This window comes from Anthonomus grandis, chromosome 13, assembly GCF_022605725.1.
Source record: "Anthonomus grandis grandis chromosome 13, icAntGran1.3, whole genome shotgun sequence".
NCBI lineage: Eukaryota > Metazoa > Arthropoda > Insecta > Coleoptera > Curculionidae > Anthonomus > Anthonomus grandis.
The window spans coordinates 8805708-8831464 of record NC_065558.1 but is presented as its reverse complement, the minus strand read 5'-3'; the positions used below and the strand labels follow the sequence as shown (position 1 = coordinate 8831464).

Here is a 25757-nt window from a genome sequence, read left to right as displayed (position 1 = left end):
TTTCAAGGTGTTGTGAAACACTGTCATAAAAAAAGCATGATATTTGAAAAATTACTATCTGTAAATGCTGTTAAAAGCCTAAAATAATTCAACCAAAATTTCTTGATATATTGGTTTTTCAAATTCTGCTAGATAACACCAACGTTTGAGCTTCAAACTCACGGTAAAAATATTAGGTCGCTAATTAAAATATCATTTAAGGATATATTGGATTAACATATTTAAAACTGTCCTTCATCGCTCTGAAAAAACTCTCTGCCCCTTAAAAAAAACATTCCATTTCTATCCAGTATTTAAGTTTTCTAATTTTCCAGGCTGTTAAAGTAATTTCTAATTTCCTTTCGGCTATCGGAAGCGTACATAAAAATGCAACAACGATTCAAGGAAAAGCAGATGCGTGGTGAATCTTCTCAGAACGAATGCAAATGGAAAAACAAACGAAAGAAACCTTTATCTAGGAATAACTAATTTTCTTCCAGGACCTGGATAATGACAATGTTCATTGATAAAATTACGGTTACAATAGAACTAATTTTATCTGTATGCGGGGAAATGCACTCCCTGTTATTTATTGCACAATCAATTTAATCGTAACAAAAGATCCTGATAGTTATCTAAATAACAAATAGGCTTTGAAAAATCATACTTAATAGCACGCGTAATGGCTTTTTGTAATATCAATAATTACTTAAAAAATCTGACGTGCGAGCACAAATCCGTATCTAGGTCAAAATCAGATATGTTTTGGTTCCAATGGAACACTTTCAGATCAGCTCGATTTCGGGTATACCCAAGTCAATTTACATTTTCTAGGTGGGGTGTCCGCTTGTTATTGCATGATTTATTTCTGCGAATCATTCAAGAACTATATAAGCCACCTATTACAGATTTTTATTCATCAGTAGTTCTATTGCTTCAAAACAAACATGTTATCTAAAGTGAGTCTACTTATATAAACTTGTTACGTCTAATAACGAGTGCCTTAATTTTTGTTTTAGATCTTTGCTGTCGCTAGCTTCGTAGCTATCGCTCAAGCCGGACTTTTGGACTATGGTCACGCTTCGTCTTACTCAGTGGCTTCCCCAGTCCATGCTGCCCCAGTTTACGCTCACTCCCCAGTTGTAGCTAAACTCGCCCTTCCAGCTCACCACGAACACCAAGACTACTACTCCCACCCCAAATACGAGTACAACTATGGTGTACAAGACCCCCATACCGGAGACCATAAGACCCAACACGAAGAACGTGATGGTGATGTAGTAAAGGGCAGCTACACCGTTGCTGAGCCTGATGGTACCTTGAGGACCGTCCACTACACCGCTGATGATCATAATGGTTTCAATGCTGTAGTAGAGAAGTCTGGACACCCAGTACATCCAGCACCAGCTGTACATAAGACTATTGTAGCCGCTCCAGCTCATTACGCTGCTCCAGCTCACTACGCTGTACCAGCTCCTCACTATTATCATCATTAAGGATTGAGCAATTCAGATTTATTTATTTATTTTTTGTATATATTTTATTTAATTAAAAAGATGTTAAGGCATATTTTTTGTACTTATTATCTTGGTAAAAAATGACAAAAATTCTTAAATATGTGAGTGATCCAACAAAATGTCTCTCAATTACCAAATTTATTGTTCCATTTGCCTTGGCCATGATAACATTAAATAAAAAAAAATCCGGCTCGAAGGACCAAAAATTGCCGGAATTTGAAAAACATTTTTTGATCTTAAGAATTTTAATTTAACTTCAATTCATACCAGGTAATTGATATTGTTATGTGTTTTTTCCAGGCACTTGGAGCTATTTTTTAATTATTCCAGGTACCTAAAGTAAGTTCGTATTTATGCAAGGCATTCAAAGCAATTCTGTCTTACTTCCAGGTTAATAAGACCTATTTTCTGTTTCCTTTAGGCAATTTCAGTAATTTTATATTTATTACCTTCGAACCCAATTGCCTGGACGAAATATGCAAATTGTTGGAGTGCCTGGAAGAAACAAATACATTTCGAAAGGTTGGAATTTAATCATTGGACACAAAACAATAACATTTAAAATAAAATTAAAGTAATGTAAAAATATTAATAAAATTAAATAAGAAAATCGAGAAAGTTAACAAATATTGGAGAAAGGCTGCAATAAAATGGCAAAAAAAGACTTAAAGCGACGATTTTAATGTATTTTAATTGCGATATTTTTTCTGTAATCCAGAGAGTTTAAATTTTTTAAAAACATCCAGTATAAGTTTATTATTCTGTTTCCTGAACAGGCACTTCTACAACTGCCTCAAATAAATTGAAAATTATCTGAACTGCTCACAAAGCACACTGAATTATCAGGTAAAAATCAATGAAGAATGAAAACAATAATAAATTAGACAAATTAAAAATTTTTCTGGCTCAAAGGACCAAAACTTAAAAAAATAGTATTTAAAGAAATTCTATAGCTCAAATTTTCATTGGTTGAAAAAGCCTGAAAACTAAATAAAGATTAAGAAAAGAATAATATTCTTTCTTCCAGGGACTCCTTCTAGAAGATATAGAAATTGAATTCAACTTAAGGATCATCGAGTGTTTTAAATTTGAACTATACAGGACTGGTAGGATGGATCTTTATCATTTATCTGAAAATGTTGCCAAGCAAAGACTTGAACAAAGACAAAAATAGAATAGTCTGACTAATTTCTGTACGTTCATACTTAATTATTATTTACTGTTATTATGTGCTTAATATTGTTTTACATTGTATATTTTATTTCTGTACGTAATGAGTTTATTTCTTTTCTTTATCATGTTCTTAATTATTCAAACAAACAAAATATACTTAGAAGATGTCTAAGTGATCTAACAGAACGTCTCTCTAACTGTATCTCTAAATTTAATGTATGTACCTATTTATATCCTGTATTTGCAAAAATTCCAGAAATTCGAATTTAATTTTTATTATTTCAAGGCTATTAAAATTATTATATGTTTCTTCCAGGCTCTTGGAGCTATTTTTTAATTTATTCCAGGCAGTTGAAGTAAGTTCGTATCTATTTAAGGCATTCAAAGCAATATGTGATAAATACTTCCAGGTTGTAAAAGGTTTTGACGAGTTCAAGTGATTTTCTATTAATTTCCTTTAAACCCAACTGCCTGGATGAAGTATGCACATTCAAAATGCTAAAAAACGTTTGAAAACAAGTCCAGGAGTCTCAAGACGACTGTAACAAGACTTTTCAATCTTCTAAGGGCTCCAAGAACGAACATGAGGAGTCAAATTAAATGAAAAATCATTTTAAGTCCAAAAACTCCTAAAAGACCGAGGAGCCTTCTCAAACTTCTTAGAAACCCAACAAAAAACTTTAAGGGTCAAATTGAGTGGAATTTCGTTCTAAAGAATTCCTGGCATCACTTAAAGTCCAGGTTGCTGTAAAATGTATCCAAATAAATCCAGCAGTCGCTCAAAAAGTGTAAGAGGATTTCTCAATCTATGTAATCTGGAAGAAGCAAAAACCGATATAATTTTCCTACAAGAAACAAATAGTGATACAATACAATATTGCCGATAGTATTAGATGCTTTTCAGATACCCAATTCTTTAGTAAACCATTAAGTTCGTCGATAGTTCATAACTAGGCCAATCAATCCAAAAAGTTTTATTTTTCAAGTTTAACCTTGAAGAAATAAAATAATTTCAAAGTTTGATCTTGAATATGCTCGGGATTGCATAACAGGGGCGTGAACCCACGAAATATATTAACAATGAATGAGTATATAAAAGTATTAACTCTTAATATAATACATTAGTTGTTTGATACACACACAATCGACAACATGTTCTCCAAAGTAAGGATAGTTGAAGTCTACCTGTGATAAAAACTAATATAATTCTTTTCAGATTTTGACTCTTACTAGCTTAGTAGTTGTAGCCCAAGCAGGTTTCTTGGACTATTTCCATCACAGCCAACCAGCACCAGCTGTAGTTGCCCACGCTGCACCTATTGCACATAAACTCGCCCTACCAGCTCACCACGAACACCAAGACTACTACTCCCACCCCAAATACGAGTACAACTATGGTGTACAAGACCCCCATACCGGAGACCATAAGACCCAACACGAAGAACGTGATGGTGATGTAGTAAAGGGCAGCTACACCGTTGCTGAGCCCGATGGTACCTTGAGGACCGTCCACTACACCGCTGATGACCATAATGGATTCAATGCTGTAGTAGAGAAGTCTGGACACCCAGTACATCCAGCTCCAGCTGTACATAAGACTATTGTAGCTGCCCCAGCTGATTACGCTGCTCCAGCTCACTACGCTGTACGAGCTCCTCACTATTATCATCATTAAGGATTGAACCGCTCAGATTTATTTATTTATTTTTTGTATATATTTTATTTAATTAAAAAGATGTTAAGGCATAATTTTGTATTTCTTTTCTGTGGTGAAAAAAATTACAAACTTTCTTAAATATGTGAGTGACCCAACAAAGTGCCTCTCAAATATCAAATTTATTGTTCCATTTGCCTTGGCCAACACTAAATAAAAAAAATTCGGCTCAAAGGACCAAAAATTGCCGGAATTTGAAAAACAATTTTTGATCTTAAGAATTTAAATTTAACTTCAATTAATTCCAGGTAATTGATATCGTTATGTGTTTCTTCCAGGCACTTGGAGCTATTTTTTAATTATTCCAGGCACCTAAAGTAAGTTCGTATTTATGCAAGGCATTCAAAGCAATTCTGTCTTACTTCCAGGTTATTAAGACCTATTTTCTGTTTTATTTACGCAATTCCAGTAATTTCCTATTTATTACCTTCGAACCCAATTGCCTGGACAAAATATGCAAATTCTTGAACTGCCTGGAAGAAACAAATAAATTTCCGAAAGGTTGAAATTGAATCGTTGGACACAAAATACAGAATACTGCTTTATTATACACCTTTCTACTAATAACAACTTAAAAAAAATTAAAGCAAATAAAGTGTCAAAATAACAATAAAATTAAATAGGAAAATTGAGAAAGTTAACAAATATTGGAGAAAGGTTGCAATAAAATGGCAAAAAAAAGACCTAAAAAAAGACGATTTTGATGTGTTTTGATTGCCATATTTTTTCTGTAATCCAGAGAGTTTAAATTTCTAAAAAACATCCAGGATAAGTTTAATATTCTGGTTCTTGTCCAGGCACTTCAAGAAGTCCCTCGACTACCTTGAATAAATTAAAAATTATCTTAACTGGTCAAAAAGAACATAGAAATATCGGATTTAAACTAATAAAAAATGAAAACAAATACAAATTATATTAAATTAAAATAATATTATAGAAAAATAAAAATTAAGAAAAAATATAATTTTTTCTTTCAGAGATTTCTAGAGGAAATAGAAATTTAATTTAACTACCTGGAAGTAACTAACTTCCTGAATGAAATCTCGAGTTAAAATCTTAAACTAGATACTGGATTGAATATGAGAATTTCCCTCAGGTTATTGACAAGGTACTGGCAATATAATATTTTCTATAGTATTGGTGTATGTGTTCCTCAGATATCCTATTATTTAGTGAACCATTAGAATCGATGATAGTTAATAACTAGTACAAAAAGTAACTTTTCAAGCTTAACCTGGAAGAAATTAGATACTTTCAAAGAAACTCATTTATTTATCTATATATTTTTTTTATTAAAAAATATTGTCATGAAAAGGGTAATATAATATATATTATTTCTATAAAAGGCACTGAAAAATTAGGTGTAAAAGTATATCGATCTAGACCTAGACATTCACCCAAATTCCCAGATCGGCGCGGTATGTTATGTATATCAAAGTAATATTTAACATTCTTACGAAAAATTAGACTGCGAAATTCGGAATCGGGGGTACAATACGAGTATATAAGCGTTGCCAATGGAATTTATTATGTAACTTTATCCAATCTGGGATTATTTCACTTTTATACTTAATGAGATTCAGTTTACGAGGTGTAAATAAATGTTTGGACCTAAACAAGTAGTGTAAGACAGCGGAAATAGCTCTAGTTTAATAAATTGATATTTCCTTCTTCTATCAGGCAGTTCATATATTTTCTTAGTTATTGCAAGCAAGACATAAAAAAATGGCTTAGATTGCCTAGAAAAAACAAAAGAATTGACTGTCTGAATTAATTAAAAAATGGGTTTCTTCCATGTCAGATAGATAACATGTAAAGGAAAAAAGAATAAGCAGCTTTATCTGTTTAAAATAAATGAATTGACTACTTAAAAGAAGTGAAAACGAAAACTAAAAAGAAAAACAAAAACCTATTTAACTTCCTGGAAGAATTTAAATAATTCCAAGTGTCTATAGGAAAAGCAAGTATACGAATTCAACTACTTCGAATAAATGTAGGAAATGACTGTGTCTCATTGGAATAAGTAGAAAATGACTTGAACTACTTCAAGCATCAATAAAACATGTCAATTTCTGTTCTGTTCGTCTGAATCGACTAAACATTATTTCTGGAAAAATAAATGAACCAGTTCAATAATTGCTTTGAATTAATCTAAAAATGAGCTCGAAGGGAGAACTGAACGGTGTTTTAAATAGTTTCCTAATATAATAACGAGCGGACGGACGGAGGACTGAACGGCCCGGACTGCTTGATCGCAGTAACATTGGCAATTCAAAATAAATTGCAATTTTTTTTCTCGGAATTTATTTACTTTTTATTATTAATATTTAAATCCTCAGTGATGGGAGATAAAAAACGTGAATAAAATGAAAAATTAAACAAAAATTCCAAAAGTCAGAAAAACATACATAAAAAGTTACTTCAGAGTTTGAAAAGACATAAAAAAATTATCTGAAATGCTTTAAATAAATTGAAAAATGATATCAAACGCCTGGAAGGTATATAAAGTGCTTATTTTTTAGTGGTTCTTGAGATATTTGACTCTAGAGCCAGACATTACCTCTAAGGCGAAACTTAACAAGAGGGATCTATAGCCTCGAATACCTCAACTATTGTCGCTCAAATAATTTGTATGTATTTAGAAATTTTGTAGCAAAATATTGTATCAATCGTCTGCTATTTATTTTTTTGAGTTATCATTAATGGTTCTTGAGATATTTGACTCTAAGGCTAAACAGCATTACTCGACTAGAAGGTCTATGAATCAGTTAATCTTACTCAAACCATTTTTGTGCCTTAACAAATATTGTAGCAGAATGTCAAGAATTATGTTTATTTTTAGCAGTAGAATGTTTAATTTTCCAGGCAGTTCAATTGCGTTGAAATTAACGTAAAAATCGAGTAACAATATCTGGAAGAAGCAGAAAGTTTCTTTAACTATCTAGAAAAAACAAGTAACCGAGTTTAACTATTTTTGAACGAATGTAGCAAATTACTTTAACTGCCTGGAATATCTAAAAAATTTATTTCTTTAAAGCATAAATCTTAGACTAATTTTAAATTTATTCAAAATTAAATTAATTTTCTACTTCTTCCAGGCATTCAGAATTATCTTCCACATAAATGCAAAGCAGTTGAACTTGTTTATTTGTTGTTTTTAGAAAATCTATCAATCAATCAATGAGTCAAAAAATTTAAAAAAAATTGTAGACAAAGCTATACATCAAAAGTAAAACAAGTAAAACAGACAAATATAGAAACGAAAATACAAGTACTAAATAAATATATACAAAATTGGGTACAAATGACACAAATGTACCTGGTCAAATTTCCTATACTAAATGTAAAAAGTAAGAAAATATGAAAGTAAATAAAAATAGTAACAAGATAGTAAAATAAAAAAAGTAACAAAAACAAAAATAGTCAAAAACATTAATACAATGTTTAAAAAGTCATAAAAAATTTTATAAAAATTTAGCAATACAAAATCAAAATATTGCTATTTTACATCGTAAAAAATTTAATAATTAGCCAGCGCGTGCATGATACTCCAAAATTAGTTCTCTCCAGTAAATATGACTTCAAAGCATTGCGAAATCGAGGAAAAGATTTAAATAGTCAATGATTTAATTTCCAAAGGCAGATGATTGTGCATTTTTTTAGCTCCGTAAAGAATAGAGCTTTTTATTAATTCTGACCTTGGGATTGGCACATAAAGATCATGCTCTGCGTTTTGAAGTGGATCTAGGACATCATTTACTACTTCTAGGTTTAGAACTTGCAAGTGCACCCAATAAAAATCTTGCGTAATTAATTATCAATTAAAACAAAAAAAAATCTGGTGCAAACAAACGTCCTTTACAAGTACGCCAAAAAAGAGACTTGACGCTGATTAACCTAGATAGAAACCGAAAAATCTAGACCGAATACCACATAGTTAACCACTTTCAATTTCTTTATTACGTTACCGTGTAAATTTTTCACATGGGCGCACTGCCATGCCGTGCCGCTATTATTGTTTTATTACGTTATCGTTCTTAGTCTAGGTGAATGTCTAGGTTAAGTATCCAAACGGTATCGTATAAAAGTCCTTTGCCGACCAGATTTGATTCAGTTCAGTTACGACCTAACTTTGAAAATGTTCGCTAAGGTAACACGCATTTTAAGCCCTTAAATTATGATCAAAATGTCTTTTTTCCAGATTGTGTTCGTCTCAGCTTTGGTAGCTCTCTGCCAAGCAGGTATTCTGGAACTGCCAGTTCATCATGAAGCCCAAGACTACTATGCTCACCCCAAATATGAATTCAATTATGGCGTACAGGATCCCCATACTGGAGACCATAAGAGTCAGCATGAAGAACGTGACGGTGATGTAGTAAAAGGCAGCTATACCGTTGCTGAGCCCGATGGTACCTTGAGGACTGTACATTACACCGCTGATGACCATAATGGATTCAATGCTGTAGTAGAGAAGTCTGGACACCCAGTACATCCTGCAGCAGCTCCAGCTAAGTTGGTGGTAGCTGCCCCAGCTGTGACCAAGGCCATTTTTGCTGCTCCTGTACAATATGCCACGGCACCTCATTACTACCATCACTAGACTTTCATCTATTTATAAATTAATTATTTATTTATTTATTGTATTGTTGTTAATAGATATGATTTGCTTTTGACGTCTGATTGTCTATAAATAGTTTGCATAAGGGAATCTTTTGTCTTCAGGAAACAGAGAATGGCTCCAAGCTTCTGAAGAATAGCAAAATACTTCCTAAAGGACATTTAATCCATATTTCCTGACTATGTATTCACCTATGTATATAGGAAGAGTGGCAAGATGCATCCTTGGCAAGTCCTATCATCGACATTGACGACTATTCTTTCTCAAAGAGTTTAAATTTCTAAAAAACATCCAATATAACTTTATTATTCTGTTTTCTGAACAGGCACTTCAACAACTGCCTTAAATAAATTTAAAATTACCTTAACTCCTCAAAAAACACAGAAATGTCAGATAAAAACCAATGAAGAATAAAAACAATAATAAAATAGACAAATTATCAATTTTTCTGGCTCAAAGGACAAGTTTTGGTTAAAAAAAAGTATTTAAAGGAATTCTATAGCTCAAATTTTCATTAGTTTAAGAAGCTCAAAAAGTAAATAAAGATTAAGAAAAATATTATTCTTTCCAGGGACTCCTTCTAGAAGATATAGAAATTAAATTCAATCTCTCTCTACATTTAGAAATTAGAACATTCCAAGAAACTTAAGGATCATCAAGTGTTTTAAATCTGAAGTATACAGGACTGGTACGACGGATCTTTATCATGTATCTGAAAATGTTGTCAAGCAAAGACTTGAACAAAGACAAAAATAGGATAGTCTGACTAATTTCTGTAGGTTTATACTTAAGTTATTATGTGTTTAATATTGTTTTACATTATATATTTTATTTCTGTACGTAATAAGTTTATTTCTTTTCTTTATCATGTTCCTAATTATTCAGACAAAAAGAATATACTTAGAAGATGTCTAAGTGATTCAACAGAACGTCTTTTTAACTGTATTTCACTGTTTTGTTTGTTGCCTTAGTTCTGGTAACACCAATTTAAAAAATCCGACTCAATGGACCAAAAATTACAGGAATTAAAAAAAACCTTTGAACTTAGCCATTAATATTGGATTTCTATTAATTTAAGGCAATTATAATACTTATGTGATTCTTCCAGGCTCTTGGAGCTATTTTTTAATTTATTCCAGGCAGTTGAAGTAAGTTTGTATCTATTCAAGGCATTCAAAGTAATTCTGTCTTATATCCAGGTTATTAAGACCTATTTTCTATTTCCTTTAGGCAATTTCAGTAGTTTCGTATTTATTATCTTCGAACTCGATTGCCTGGACGAAATATGCATATTGCCTGGAATAAACAAGTAAATTTTGAAAGGTTGCAATTGACTCATTGGACACAAAATACAGAATACTGCTTTTTTTATACACCTTTCTACTAATAACAATTAAAGTAAAATTAAAGCAGTTTAAGTGTAAAAATATTAATAAAACTAAATAGAAAAATCGAGAAAGTTAACAAATATTGGAGAAACGTTACATTAAAATGGCAAAAAAAAGACCTTAAGCGATGATTTTGATGTGTTTTGATTGCCATATTTGGTCTATAATCCAGGGAGTTTAAATTTCTAAAAAACATCCAGGATAAGTTTAATATTCTGGTTCTTGTCCAGGTACTTCAAGAAATCCCTCGACTACCTTAAATAAATAAAAAATGAACTTGACTGGTCAAAAATGACATAGAAATATCGGATACAAATTAATAAAAAATGAAAACAAATACAAATAGTATTAAATTAAAATAATATAATAGAAACATGAAAATTAAGAAAAAATACAATTTTTTCTTCCAGGGATTCCAATTACATCAATTTATGAATTAATTATTTATTGTATTGTCGTTAATAGATAAGATTTGCTTTTGACGTCTGATTGTCCATAAGTAGTTTGCATAAGGGAATCTTCAGGAAACAGAGAATGGTTCCAACCTTGTGAAGAATAGCAAAATACTTCCTAAAGGACATTTAATCCATATTTCCTGACTATGTATTCACCTATGTATATAGGAAGAGTGGCAAGATGCATCCTTGGCAAGTCCTATCATCGACGTTGACGACTATTCTTATGCTATTATAGTATAACTGTCTCAATAGTATGACAAGGTATAACTGGGTTTCCATGTTTAGCAATACTTTTCAGAGTTGAGACTATTCTACGCAGTCAAAGGCTTTACTGTAATCGAAGAAAGCTCCTCAATCAAACTCTCTTGCCGTCATACGTTTATAATACATTCTCTGATTGCTTTTTTGGATTAGGAATCCGGCTGGGTCTTCTAAGAAATGTTTAAGTCGGTTTCTAAACATTAAACTTTACTTGGATGGGATATCAGTGCGATAGTTTTGTTGTTGCTACATTTTTGATTTTGACCCACTTTTCTGTAGTCCAAACGATCGGCCACTGTCCATTTTTCTACATTCTATTGCAGATCTTCTATAATGAGAGATGTTGTTTACGGAAGTTGAATGAACAGCGGAAACGGCAAATTCAATTCAAAAATTACAGACTCCTGTTAACGTTTTTCTTTTAATATAACATACAGAAAACACATTAGGCTTTCCATTTTATCAATGACTATTAATGAATAGTTTTGTGCATAGAGTTTTAAATACTTGTCAGCCACCGTATTTGCGTCAGTTATTTTACTGTAGTCGACATAACCATGATACAAGGCATATAAATAATTTCTTAATTCCGCAACATAAAACTGAGAATTTCCAAAAATCATTCAGGTACGTAGCTATTAAGTTATGGAATTAATTAGCGGACGAAATAAAAGCACAAACATATACATTTACATTTATAAGGAGTGTTAAAAGTAACTTATTGACCAAACAAGGAAATATCTTGTGATTTATATATTTTAATTTTTTTTTGTATTGGATATGTGATGAATTGATCTGTGTATCACAGGTTATTGCTTCGATTAAATCTATTATAGATTTCTTATTAATACAATACAAATTGCGTGCATCTACGGTTTCTTTGAGCTTTTTAAGTGAAATAATTTAAGGGAACTGATTACTCCGTGTGTTCATACATAAAAGTTTTTAGGATTTTATTTTATTTTTATTTTGTTTTATTGTAAATCTATAGACATCTTTATGGTGTTTTATAATCGCGATGCTTTTCTTATTTGTCCTTTTTCAAAGAATTGATAAGATTATTTCTGTATTACTTACTGTATTTTATGTGTATATTTTGGACGAATAAAAAGGATTTTTTTTCCAGGCAGTCAATTTAGTTCTATTAGTCTTTCAAGTAGTTTAAGTCTGAAATTTTTACCTTTATTCTAGGCAATTGATATTGTTTCCTATTTATTCAAGGCACCTGGAAATATTCTTCACTTTTTTGTTACGTCCAGGCAGTCAAAGCCATTTTTTCCTTTGAAGCATTTTTTTTTGATCTTATAGAATAAAAAAATAATTCAAACCTTTTTCTATTTATTTCAGGCACTTGAAATAATTTTTATTTTGTTCTGCAAGGCTTTTATTGGACTTTTTTTTCCAAACATCTAAAATAATTGTTTTTTCAGGCAGTTAAAGGTTATTCCTTAAAGTCATTTGTTTTTCCGGGTAGTTTAAGTCGCTTCCCATATTTCCAGTCAGTTTTCGCCTGAGAATGCCTGGAAGAAAAAAAAAATTATTTTGTTTCTTTCAGGCACTCGAGCAGTCTTTCAGGTAGTATGTTTTTTATTTATGTCTTTTATTTATTATGTTAGACAGTAAAATTATTTTATCCAGACACTTAAAACCTTTTTTACATCTTCTATATAGATGATTTTTTTTTAATTTCTTGCAACTAGTTAAAGGTGTCAAGAAGTAATGACTTGAAATAAGACAAATTATTGAATGCCTGGAAAAAAGAGAAAGTTACCTCAAAAAAACATTATCAACAATCTAAAACTGACAGTTTTTGGAGTTTCGTAAACACTATGTTTAAAAATCTAGAAAAAGCTAAAAATTAAATCGATACTTCGGAAAAAAAAATAGCAGCGACTGCTTGGAAAGTAAAAAAATAATTCTAATTACTAAAAAAAAATAATACGAAATGGCTTGAAATTTTTTTGAAGCAATGCCTTAATAGAGAGCCTTCTAGAGAAATATTAAATTTATTGAAAATCTCTGATTGATTCTGAATTTCCTAAAAACAAGAAAAGACAACTGCATTAATCTTTTACTCGTAAACTCTGATCTTACTTAATTTTTGAAATTATATTGAAAGACCTAAGGAACTCAAGAAAAATGAAAATTTCTAAACGAAAATCCTAAATTGTAATTTACCCAACCCAACGCATGTTTTTATTCAATATAAACGCTTTCGGATATTTTTTTGCGAAATGCCTGGGAGTCGTAGAAAATAACTCCAAAAGCCTGTAAAACATAAATATTTTTTTTAAATACCTGATATGCAAGAAATGACGTCAAACGCCTTGATTAATATGGAGAAGACGTAAAAATTCCGGAAGCCTGGAAAAATTGATTCACATTTCTGTAAGATATCAAAAGCCACGTCAGCCACCTCATGTTTTTATTAAATATGAATATTTTCGTTAATTAAGTAATTTCGGATTTTACAAAGGCATAAAAATTACTCCAAATGCTTGAAAAATTAAGGGAAATTTTACGAAATCGAAAATAAAATGGAAAAACCAGTTTAGTTACCAAACGCATAAAAAATTAAAAAAATCAAATTAATAACAAAAAAATAATAATTTCTAGTGCTGAAATTGTACGATAAGTCGGATTAAACTTCTGGATAAAGAAACTTTCTGGTTATCTTTTTCATCCTTGAGTAAAGTGGCTAAATTATGAACTTTAGCATTAAATTTAGTCTCAATACAGAAAGGGCACATGGAGGTTACAGTTGGATATTCCTTTGTTCTTGAATAAAAGTCTTCAGAAAACAGAATAATGGGAATTTTTTCATTACCCAAAATGAGATAGTATATGGATTTCTATTGCCCTGAAAAACCTGACTTAAATCCTCACTAAAACTAAAATTACTTCACGTTTAGTTTTTGTTTATTCAAGGTAGTCGAAGCAACTTTTCTGTTATTCCAGACAGTCAGTTTAATTCTGTAAATCGTTCAAGTAGGTTCAGTTTAAGTGTTTCGCGTCTATTCCAGGCAATTGAAATTGTTTTCTATTTATTCAAGGCAGTTGAAAATGAATATTTTTGTTACTTTTAGGCAGTCAGTTTAATTCTGTTAGTTGCTTAAGTATATTAAGTTCAAGTTTTTCACTTTTATTCCAGGCAATTGAAATTGTTTCTTACTTATTCAAGGCAGTTGAAAACTATTTCCAGGCAGTCAACATCATTTCTTCTAAGAAATTAAAGTAGTGTTTTCGATCTTAAATGGAGAACATTACTTTAGATCTTTGCCTATTTATTCCGGGTACTCAAAACAATTTTTTATTTCGTTGCTTAATGTAATTTTTCCCGAAACTTCTTGCCTAAAGTCATTTATTTTCCGAGCAGTTTCTATTTGGTAAAAGCAGTTTTTGCTTGTGAGTACTCAACTGCCTGGAAGTCAAAGCCCCTTTTTATCCATTATGCAGTTGAAGTGGATTTGTTGCAGCTTAGTTGAAACTGTTTAAAAGTAACGACTTTAGCTCCCCTATAGGAAATTGTTAAGGAAGATTTGAATACAGGTAAATAAGTAAGCTTTGACTGCCTGGAAAAAGAAAAATACTACCTCAAAAATTGGGAAAAATAAAAGAAAATGATTCTATATCCGGAAAATGACTCCCACGAGTCCTCGAATACTAAAACCTATTGTAATCATCTAGAAAAAGCTAAAAATTAATTTAAATTTGAAAAAAAAATTAAAAAGATTTTATCTGCCTGGAAGAAACACCAAACAGTACCGACTGCCTGGAAAAAACAAAAGGTGACTTTAGCTGCTTGGAAGATCAAAATTTAATTTTGATTAACATCTTGAAAATTATTCAAAAATACTTTGAATACCTGAAAGAAAATACTTCAACCATTATAAGCTACAATAAGTTTTTACTCTGAAATATTCTATTAAAAACCTGAAAAACTCTAAGTATGAAGGTAAACTTCTCGAAAATGAAACTCTTTGGTTGCCTCTGGGTATCATTGGATTCTCCTTCTTCTTCTTCTTCAGGTACCTATCCGCTTCGAATGTTGGCAATTGAAAATTTTCCTATATGACATTTTATTTTTTGTGCACAACTTCATTGCTCATTTATCATGGTTTCAAGAGAGCAATATTCAAGTTCCGTTCACATATGTGATTTCCATTTATATCTCTTTTGCTGTATGATATTAAGACTGTATTGGTAACTGTACTGCGCGTTATGGGTCCTCGGCGTATCAATATTTAATATTATTGAGTCTGATTCTACTTAAAAGCATACCTTCTTCTAATCACTTTAGCCTCCATGTTGTCTGATCACACTTTGTTTTTCATTTGTTTTATTGCTATTTCTACCTCGTGGATTAGTGTGGGTAGGCCTGTAGCTTCTTCGGACACTGAGTACGTGACTCAGGGCTTTTCTAAATATGACCTTCATAATTTCTCGCTTTTTAAAGTATCCAGTTACCTCTTTTTTATGTAGGTTAAAGCTGTCGTGTCAGTTTCAAAGTTTTTTTATTTTTGCACATCTCTCTGCTTCGTCTTTGAGCTTTCTAATTGCTATATCTTTGGATAAAGCTACTATATTTAGTAGTAGATTTAGTTGCAATATAGAAAGTGGACATTGAGGTTAAAACTGGATATTCCTTAATCTGTAACTGAAGTACGATTTTTTTCCTATATAACAGAAAACTCATCTTCTCCGTTCGTCATCCTGCGTTTGTCCTCCATGTAAAAACAAAACAAGACTCAGCCTCCATGAGCGCGTTCTCAGTAACGCTCGTGGCACATTAACGGTCGGAAGCAGGAACGCATCACGCCATTTATCGCGTGAAAAGTTGGGAAAACCGAAAACGCGATCGCGGTTGTAAAAAGTATGTTTTGAAGGAAATTTTCTGTGAAAGTTCTGTGTGGTTTATTTGGATTTTTTTAAGGGTTTGTGGTCGGTTTGAGGTAGGCATTTGTAAAGAATAGTGAAGCTTCATGGATTTAGATGATATTAAAAAAATTAGATGAAGATGGTAATTTATGAGTTTTTGAGAGTATAATTTTTTTTTTAATTTAATTTTTTTGCATTATTAAATAGAGATTTTTCCGGAACAACGAAAACATTTATTTAGTTAGTTTTTTCAAAAATGTATTTAGTTCTTTTAGTTGAAATTCAAAGAGACACACATTTTAAAAACAAAAAAATATAGAGGTATGAAATTTAAAAAAAAAATAATAAAATCTCAGAAACAAATAATTTTTTTGAATATAAACTGATGTACGATTATTTGTGTTATAGTATGTATACGTACACAATTCGGTGTTTACTTAGAGAGACAATTGAGTTTCTGGATAAATCGTTTTTTATTCTTTTTTCATTTGTGTCTGATGTCCAACGAAATTGTCTATAAATTATGTATTTAAATATTAAAAATGATATCTGGTAACTTTTTTTTTTGAGTTATGAACTTAATATATATATATAAAATAAATAGAAAAAAAAATCAATATTTTCAAAAAAAAAAATTTTCTTAAATTCTTGTACGAATTTGGGCAAACGCTGAAATAGGTGTCCAACAAAATTATCCATAGATTATATGTTCAAATTTTCAAAATGACACCTGGTCAATTTTTTGAGTTATGAACTTTATGTCGAAAAAATAGAAAAAAAAATCAATATTTAAAAAAAAAATTCTAAATTCTTGTCTGAATTTGGAAAAACGCTGAAATAGATGTCCAACGAAATTGTCCATGGATTACGTGTACAAATTTTCAAAATCACATCTTGTCAATTTTTTGAGTTATGAACGTTGTGTCAAATAAATAGAAAAAAAATCAATATTTTCAAAAAATATTTATTTCTCAAATTCTTGTATGAATTTGGAAAAACGCCGAAATAGGTATTCAATGAAATTGTCCTTGGATTATATGTTAAAATTTTCAAAAAAATATCTGATCAATTTTTTGAGTTATGAACTTTGTGTCAAATAAATAGAAAAAAATCAATATTTTCCAAAAATAAATTTTTTTGAAAGTATTGTATTTATTTTTTAAGAAACTCAAAGAAATACACATTTTAAAAACAAAAAATATATAAAAGCATCAATGGCTTGTGAAATTTAAAAAACATAATGAAATTTCAAAACAATGAATTTTCTTAGAAATATACTAATATTAAATATCTATCACTGGAAGAAAATAATAAGGAATTGCTTTATTGAAAGTTGTGGTGGTCTCTTTGGATTTTTCATCAGTTTAACATAGGCCTTTGTAAAGAATAGTGAAGCTTTATGGGTTATTTTTTTAGGTAAATGCAATTAGAAAAAAAAATAGGGTAACATAAATTTTTCTTAAAATCCAATTTTTTGGCATTTTTTATTGTTATTAAATAGATGCTTTCTGAAAAAAAAATAATCAAAAATGTATTTAGTTCTTTTACTTGAAATTCAAAAAAACACACATTTTAAAATGGCTTGTGAAATTCAAAAAAAATAATAAAATCACGAGATCAACGATTTTTTAACACAGGACTGAAACTAAGTGAAAAATACACAAAAAAGTTAATTTATCAGTTAAGAAATCCGAGAAGAAAAAAATTTTTAGTTTAAAGAGAAAAAGAATGAATGTAGTATTAATTATTATTATTATTAATACAAATATATGATTAATATTATATAAGCAGAACTTTTGCTTTGAAAATTGCACAAAAACTATGAAAAATATATAATACTAAAACTATCTCAAAATTATTTCTTCTTTCTACTGCAAAATCTTGAAAAAAAATTTTTTAGTTGGAAAAAATTTAGAAATGAAAATAAAATATGAATTCTAGAAATGCTTTTTATAAGCAATTGAAGTATTTTTTCATTTCTTTTTCAGGCAATTAATACGGTTTTAATTTTTTTCCAAAAAGTCAAAATAGACACAATTCCTTTAGGCCAATTTATGATATTTTTTTCGAAATTTTGAATACTTAAACCACTAATATTTTATTTAATAGCTAAGCGAATCTTTACTAAACTAATTTTTCTTTTATTCAGGCAGTTGAACAGGTTGGTTTTATTCTTCCAGGCTCTTGAGCACATTTCTCTTAAACTCTAAGCAAATATACTTTCAGTTTATTTCATCAGTTTATTTCATGATTTCAGGCAGATTTTTATAATGTTATGTAATTTAGGATTTTCTTTTAACAATTTTGAATAACTCGACCATAAATAATTTTTTCAATAGCTGAGTGATTTTTTTTACACTAATTTTTGTTCTAAGGGAATTAAGTTGATTGGTTTGTATTATTCCAGGCAGTTTTTTCAGCACATTTCTCTTAAATTTCAGGTAATCATAACCAACTGCTGGAGGAAAAATTAAAAAATAACTGAAAGAAAAAGGAATTAAAAATTAAAAGCTCTCAAAAATAAATTTAAAATACTTTAAGTACCCAAATAAAAAAACTTTAATTGAGAAGAAAGAAATTCTATCTTCCTTTGTGGACTTCTTTCTCAAGTTTTTACCTACCTAACTTCAACTGTCTATAAGACACAAAAATTACTATAAATCTTTGATAAATATTAAAAAAGTCCTGGAATCAATAATTGATAAAAAAAATTAAAATATCGCTACAGACTCAATAAACAAAACAAATTTAATTAAGTTTTTCTTTTAAAAATTTTTATAGTTACATAATCAAGAAAATTCGTAATAAAGTCCGCCTGGGTTACTATAAATTAATTATCGAAAATATTATTTTACGATCAATAAAAGATCCCTCATATTTTCATTAGGAGCTCCGGTTTACGATTGAGATTTTATACGAAGTGATATCTTTATAACTGTTTATTTATTTATTTTTATACACCCGGTATAGTATGCACAAAATATATTCTAATAGCTTTTAAAACTAATGACATACCTAGAATCATAATTAATAATTGAAAATTAAATAGCCAAGTAATTGTCACGCTAAAAAATTGTTTATTTATAGTATGATTAATTAATATAATTTGAGATACAAGGATATTTGGCACCTGTGCGTATTCTATTGGTGATATTTTGGTTGTTTGAATCTATTTAAGTGGGCTTAGATGTAGGAAAAAAAGCGGGCAATTTTATTTTAGTTTTTTACAATAGTATTTTAAAATTAAATTTAATTAAATATATATTGTGGTTAATTTTTTTATTTTTTGTTGGGCACCCAAAGTATGTTTCTGGGAATGCACTTCATAGATGTTCAGAATTCGTTTATAGTTCTTAAAAATTAAATATTGTAATTTAAAAAAAAAACTTTTTTGGTAATTTTCCATACCTCATAATGCTGTAACAGCGAAAAAAATAAAATTATGTGAAAAAGTGCCTGTCTCACTAATGCAAAAACCCCTAGTTCCAACAGAACAGAACGGTAGGACCTAATTCTATGTAAATCAAGCTAAGAAGTAACGGATTTAAATTGACAAAAACCGGGAATAATCAACGTTCGAAAAGTGGGTAAATCCTGTTTTCAGATGTAAATCCAGATCGCCTCCCAAAACCCAAGCACTCCTCCATATTGTTTTAAATATTTACTTTATGGTAAAATTTATTATGTGCCGATGATACGTACATTATTTATGCATAGAGCCGGATTTTAAAGGCGTATGGAAATTTATTTAAAGCAAAGTGGTAATTTTTTATTTATTATGGAAAATTATATTTAAATTATATTAGGGACTAACTAAATAAAGTTAAAACAAATTTTAACACGCAAAAAAAAACTAGACAATTTAATTCAAAAAAATATTCGCACACAAAAACTATGGAATTTTAAGTGAAATATAAGCAAAACTTGCATCTGGTATAATTAAAAATACAACATATTTAACAGGGCACTTAAGTCCTTTATAGTAAAATTTCCTAATGTTAATTCAATAAACTAAACATCAAATAACGACGCTTATTTAACACCGAACTCTGATATTAAACAGCGACTAATGACGGAAATTTTTTGGTTGAAAATGGCCCTCGAAACGCCATAAACCACCGCGTCGAAACTATTTATTTATTATTGCATATAACATAAAAATCGGGAGAACGTGTAAACCGTTATCTTACTCTTAAAATATTTATTACTGACTGGGATAGAGGATTTATTATGGGGCAGCTAAACATATAAAATCGGAATTAAAAGTCGCCTCTAAATGGATCGTAAATACTTGAAAAAAAACTATAAATTATCAATAAAGAGTTTCGGTTTTTCTTTGCTGTGACGTGGTTTTTTTTTTAGATTTTCTTCTTAAAAACTTAAAGAGTTTTGTTAAACCGTTTGTATTTTAATGGTACGATCCCATATAAGTGATCCAAACTTTATAATATAAATTTATTTACAAGTATTGTCTGGTCAACATTACCATGAAAATAAAATATCCCGAGAACAATAGAACCATAATAAAAAGGATTAATTTCAGTGGAACAATGAAAATCCTAAAACAATGCCACAAGAGACAAGAAACAACATGAAGGATTATTTACATTTTATCATTCTGGTTTTGAGAAACTCGAGGTTCGGTTAAATTAAATATAAAGACAATTTTTTATTTATGTAGGATGAAGCTTTATCGAAAGCCTTTGGAAAGTCATACAAAATAACTTTTACTTATTTTAATGATTTTTTGGTTTATTGAAATATGCCTTAAATAAACAACCAAAGTCAAAATATCGAGTATGTCAGTAAACGGATAAATATTTGGTTAAAGTCTGATAGAGCGGCAAACAAAACTCAATTAAGCGCCTCATTGTTGTTAATAACTTTATTGGCGCGAAAATGTTTTTGTTAACGATATTTTATTGGTTAAACCGCCATCGACAGTTTTGTTTAATTTGCGTAAATAAGATTTTACGATTATTTATGTTATAGTATGTATACGTACACAATTCGGTGTTTACTTAAAGAGATAATTGACTTCTACAGATTTTCTGGATAAATCGTTTTTGTTTTTTTTTGATTGTTATCTGGTGTCCACCGAAATTGTCCATGGATTATGTGTATAAGTTTTCAAAATGGCAGTTGGTCCATTTTTTGAGTTATGAACTTTGGGTCGAATAAATAGAAAAAAAATCGATATTTTCAAAAAAATATTTTTTTTAAATTCTTGTACGAATTTGGAAAAACGCTAAAATAGGTGTCTGGTTACATCTGGTCAATTTTTTGAGTTATGAATTTTCGGTCGAATAAATAGAAAAAAAAATCGATATTTTCAAAAAAAAAAATGTTTTCTTAAATTCTTGTACGAGTTTGGAAAAACGCTAAAATAGGTGTCCAATGAAATTGTCCTTGAATTACGTGCACAAATTTTCAAAAAAATTTTTTGAGTTATGTCCTTTGGGTCGAATAAATAGAAAAAAAATCGATATTTTCAAAAAAACAAATTTTCTTAAATTCTTGTACGAATTTAGAAAAACGCTGAAATAGGTGTCCAATGAAACTTTCCTTGAATTATGTGTACAAATTTTCAAAAACACATCTGGTCAATTTTTTGAGTTAGGAAATTTGGGTCGAATAAATAGAAAAAAGATATCGATATTTTCAAAAAATATTTTTTTCTTAAATTCTTGTACGAATTTGGAAAAACGCTGAAATAGGTGTTCAATGAAACTTTCCTTGGATTATGTGTACAAATTTTCAAAAACACATCTGGTCAATTTTTTGAGTTATGAACTTTGGGTCGAATAAATAGAAAAAAAAATCAATATTTTCAAAAAAAAAAATTCCTAAATTCTTGTACAAATTTGGCAAAACGCTGAAATAGGTGTCCAATGAAATTTTCCTTGGATTATGTGTACAAATTTTCAAAAACACATCGGGTCAATTTTTTGAGTTATGAACTTTGGGTCGAATAAATAGAAAAAAAAAATCGATATTTTAAAAAAAAATTTTTGTTAAATTCTTGTACGAATTTGGAAAAACGCTGAAATAGGTGTCCAATAAAATTGTTCATGGATCGTGTACAAATTTTCAAAATAAAAAATTTCTTTAAATACACTATTAAAATTAAATTGTATTTCTGTTTGGATAATTCCTGGTATATTAAAAATGGTCCTATGAACATATGCCATGAATATATCTAAATTATCCTATAAAAGAATTTTTTTAATCATCATATTTTCATGTTCAAGGAATATACATACAATACCTATTGGGTGATTGCTTTAAAAAAATAGGTATTTATTTATTAGGATTATTCTTAGGCAAGATATCATTAGAATATATCTTAGATATTCTCTTAGGCACGTATAAAATTCGCATAAAAAATAATTTTTTTTAAAATTTCAATTTAGTTCTGTTGGATGTATTTCTGGAATATTTAAGAAGATTATTCATAGAAAGTATTTTAGAATGCCTAGAAAAAATTAATTTATTAGAAATACTTTAAGTGCGGGTATACACGATCCGGTTTCAACGGATGCGGTAGAAACGGATGCGTTTCTACCGCATAGGATATACGCGATACACACTGCGTTAAAAACGGATAGGTATTAAAAAAAATTCAAAAATTTGATTGCTTCGAGACTTTCATCGGGAAATAATGTTTTCATTGCAAGATTCTTCATCAAGAATTATTTGTGGTCTTGAAGCAAAAGATTTTTTGCGAGAGTCAGTATAACGTGAAAACATTGAAGGCATCCATATTTTGAAAGTGGTGTAGAAAAAAATCGACAAATTTCATACAAATATTCGGCAGTATCATAATAAGTTTTTTAATTATTACAGAATGTCTAAAAAATCATTTGGCGAATTGTTGACTGTGTTAAAACAAGATATATAATGTAATAATTTGAGTGAAAATAACTAAAAACGCGCGTTACAACCGGAACGTATATCGCGATACATTGAAGTACGTGTGTTGCCCAGGATGATCCGGTTATCCGGCGCGCGGTCTTGCCGCAGCAAGCTGCGGCGCTGATCCGTCGATCCGGCATTGACGCATCCATGTATCGTCTTCTATTAAAACCTATGTGTTGTCGTGACGATCCGGCGCCGGACCGTTTTCGCCGGACCGTTCATACCGGATCGTGTATACCCGGCCTAAGGAAACAGATCATTAATCATTAGAATATTTCTTCAAGCATCTATAGGCATATTTCTTTAGGTAGTATGGATCTCCTGTAAGAAAACTCCTCATTTCCAAGTAAACTGACAAAAAATCTGCAGGTTTATTAATTTAATTTTTTACCTGAAAACCTTGCCATTGTACGAAAAAAGGCAAAGAACCAAACTGAAAGAAATAAGCACTGGCGTACTATTTTTAGTCAAGAATATTCAATTATTAATGCATCAAAGTAACACATCAGTATAACTCCCAAAAAAGGCAAAAAACTCCACATATTCCAGTGTGAAAAAGTGATTTGTCGGCACCGGTGAAAAGCCGGGGAAGTATTATTGAATTTCAATCGGATTGACGGGATTTTCGGAAGCCAATTATCAAAACGGGTCCAGAACCGAAATTAAAATCTTTCCCATCTCGAGATAACGACAGTTAATTTATCACTGGCGGTCTGCACGGACGGATCTCCATCACTGTTCTCTGTCAACCTTTGGTTTTATTGATAACGCGTATGTATGTACGTACTCGGATTCCGGTGCAGGTGTTCGAATAAATAACATCGTTTCGTAAAAAAAATAATTTTTTTTCTCTTTAAGCCAGTTTTTTTTTCAAAATAATCAATAAAGTTGTTCCTTAAGGTAGTAAAGATTTCGTAATTTTTTTTAAAGTAGTTTTTGTTTGCAGCAAGTTTATCTGAAGATTGAGTTGTATTTTTTCTAATCTTGACAAGTTTCTGAAATAATTCATGACATTTTTTATTTGCTTTAATATTTTATAATATAGAAACCGTTGATTTAATTTTTCGATTATGTTGAAAGCACTTGAAGAAAATGTATGTTTTTTCCAGGTATTTCCAAAAAAAATTAATCAATGATTTTTAGGCAGTTGGTAAAATTTCTACAATAACTGAACAATGAATTAACTACTTCCTACTTTCTTCTTCAACTACTGGCCTAAAAAACAAGAAATTTCAGTCACATTTAGACCTTAAACGTCAGTTTTTCATCATAACAAAACTTGACTTACTACTATACGCAAAAACTTAAAACAAATAAAAATCGGATCCTTTTCCTTCCATTTCTGCATTTTATTTCTCCATTACAACATAAATCATTTTGAAATTGAAATAAAACGTAAGATTTTCCCACAGATCTTGGACTGCATCCCTCTGAACGAATGAATTATACGCTAAGTTTCACATTAACCCGTCCACTTTTAAATTAAATAAAAAAAAAACACTTTTGCTTCGTATAGCCCATATTTCTCTCCAATAAAACTTAATACAAAAACCGAAAAGCTTATTCAACAATAAATGTTTGGAGATCAAAATCACATACGTACGCAATGCTTACTGAACAGGCTTAAATCAGAGCGATTTTATGGCTATTCGGCGAACGGACTGTTCAAATAACAGACCGGATCCCTTTAATGTGAATTTAGATTTGGTAGTTTTTTTTTATGCCATGACATATATGAAAAATTGCTTTAGGGGGACGTGTATTAAAAAAAAACTTAAATTTTTTGCTTGCTTGTATTTACCTTTATAGTTTAAACATGAACCATCGTCCCGAAATTTGAAAGATTTAATTGTTTTGCCACTAGACGAGATAAAATTGGGTTAAGGTGTTTACGTTTCTAACGCACCCAGGAGATGAAGTAATTATTTAACTAAATGTAGCGTTTTTACCCATTCGTTAGTTAGTTACCAAAAAACAGTCAACTGATTAATTTTACCCGTACACACTAAACACGCTCACTTAAGTCTACTATAAATAATTATTTACACTGTATTTATTTACTAGTATGTATGTCGATTTAAAAGTCGCGCCAATATTCCGGCTTGCGCGACCCCTAGTGACGAGAGCTCTCGTAAAATAACGAAAGACAGCTAATGTTTGCGATGTTGCCAATATCCTAAAAGAAAAGTAAATATATGAACAAACATATTAATTAAGGTATTTCTTTCCAGGGTTTCCTCCTTATGGCTTCAAAATAAACCATGTTACAAAACCCATTAAACTTCACGACAACGATACAATGCCTGGAAAACCCCACTCTGAACTCCACTTGTGGTATAGATACCACACTAATGCTAGAGTGCGATGGAAACAGCTCCGCTGGAAACTTCCAAGACTACTTTTGTGAATCGAACTACTTCTCGTTGGACAATCAATACTTGTGCACCGGTTGCAACTCCAATTTGACCAGGGACTTGGTGGTGAACATTTTCACTAGACACGTGCAAAGTTTCGTAGTGCGTGGACCGATGTTCGATTGCGATTTGAGGAATTCCTCGGAAAATGGATATTATTTGACGTGCGGACGTGTCGAGTTAGACGTCTGGCACAGGGGGAAGTACGACTGGAGTTTTTTGTTTGTGGTGGTGTTTATTTTAGCGGGTGGTGTCGGGAATATTTTGGTCTGTTTGGCGGTGTTGCTCGATAGACGGTTGCAAAACGTTACGAACTATTTTCTGCTTAGTTTGGCCATCGCCGATCTGCTTGTCAGTCTGTTTGTCATGCCTTTGGGTGCCATTCCGGGATTTTTAGGTGAGTTCTGTTTAATTCTGATTATTTTATTTTTAATTTAAT

General features: G+C 30.4%; 3 protein-coding genes across 4 annotated transcripts in view; all 3 read left to right on the top strand.

Annotated features, from left to right (window-relative positions):
• The first annotated feature begins 867 nt into the window (after window positions 1–867).
• Window positions 868–9056, top strand: LOC126744165 (uncharacterized). Its single transcript, XM_050451524.1, has 4 exons — window positions 868–938; window positions 999–1463; window positions 3886–4314; window positions 8558–9056. Exons 1-4 carry the CDS (start codon window positions 927–929, stop codon window positions 8981–8983), a joined length of 1332 nt encoding a protein of 443 aa, XP_050307481.1. The 5' UTR covers window positions 868–926; the 3' UTR covers window positions 8984–9056.
• LOC126743943 (cuticle protein 19) lies at window positions 3805–4418 on the top strand. Its single transcript, XM_050451227.1, has 2 exons — window positions 3805–3833; window positions 3886–4418. The coding sequence occupies exons 1-2, from the start codon at window positions 3822–3824 to the stop codon at window positions 4342–4344; spliced, it is 471 nt and encodes a 156-aa protein (XP_050307184.1). The 5' UTR covers window positions 3805–3821; the 3' UTR covers window positions 4345–4418.
• Window positions 9057–15902: 6846 nt separating the features above from the next.
• Window positions 15903–25757, top strand: part of LOC126743936 (5-hydroxytryptamine receptor 2A) — a 93626-nt gene continuing 83771 nt past the window's right edge. For both annotated transcript variants that reach the window (XM_050451218.1, XM_050451219.1), the window contains exons 1-2: window positions 15903–16060; window positions 25136–25715. In XM_050451218.1, coding sequence (XP_050307175.1) covers window positions 25166–25715 — 550 coding nt within the window. In that variant the 5' untranslated portion in view covers window positions 15903–16060; window positions 25136–25165. The remainder of the gene's footprint in view (window positions 16061–25135; window positions 25716–25757) is intronic.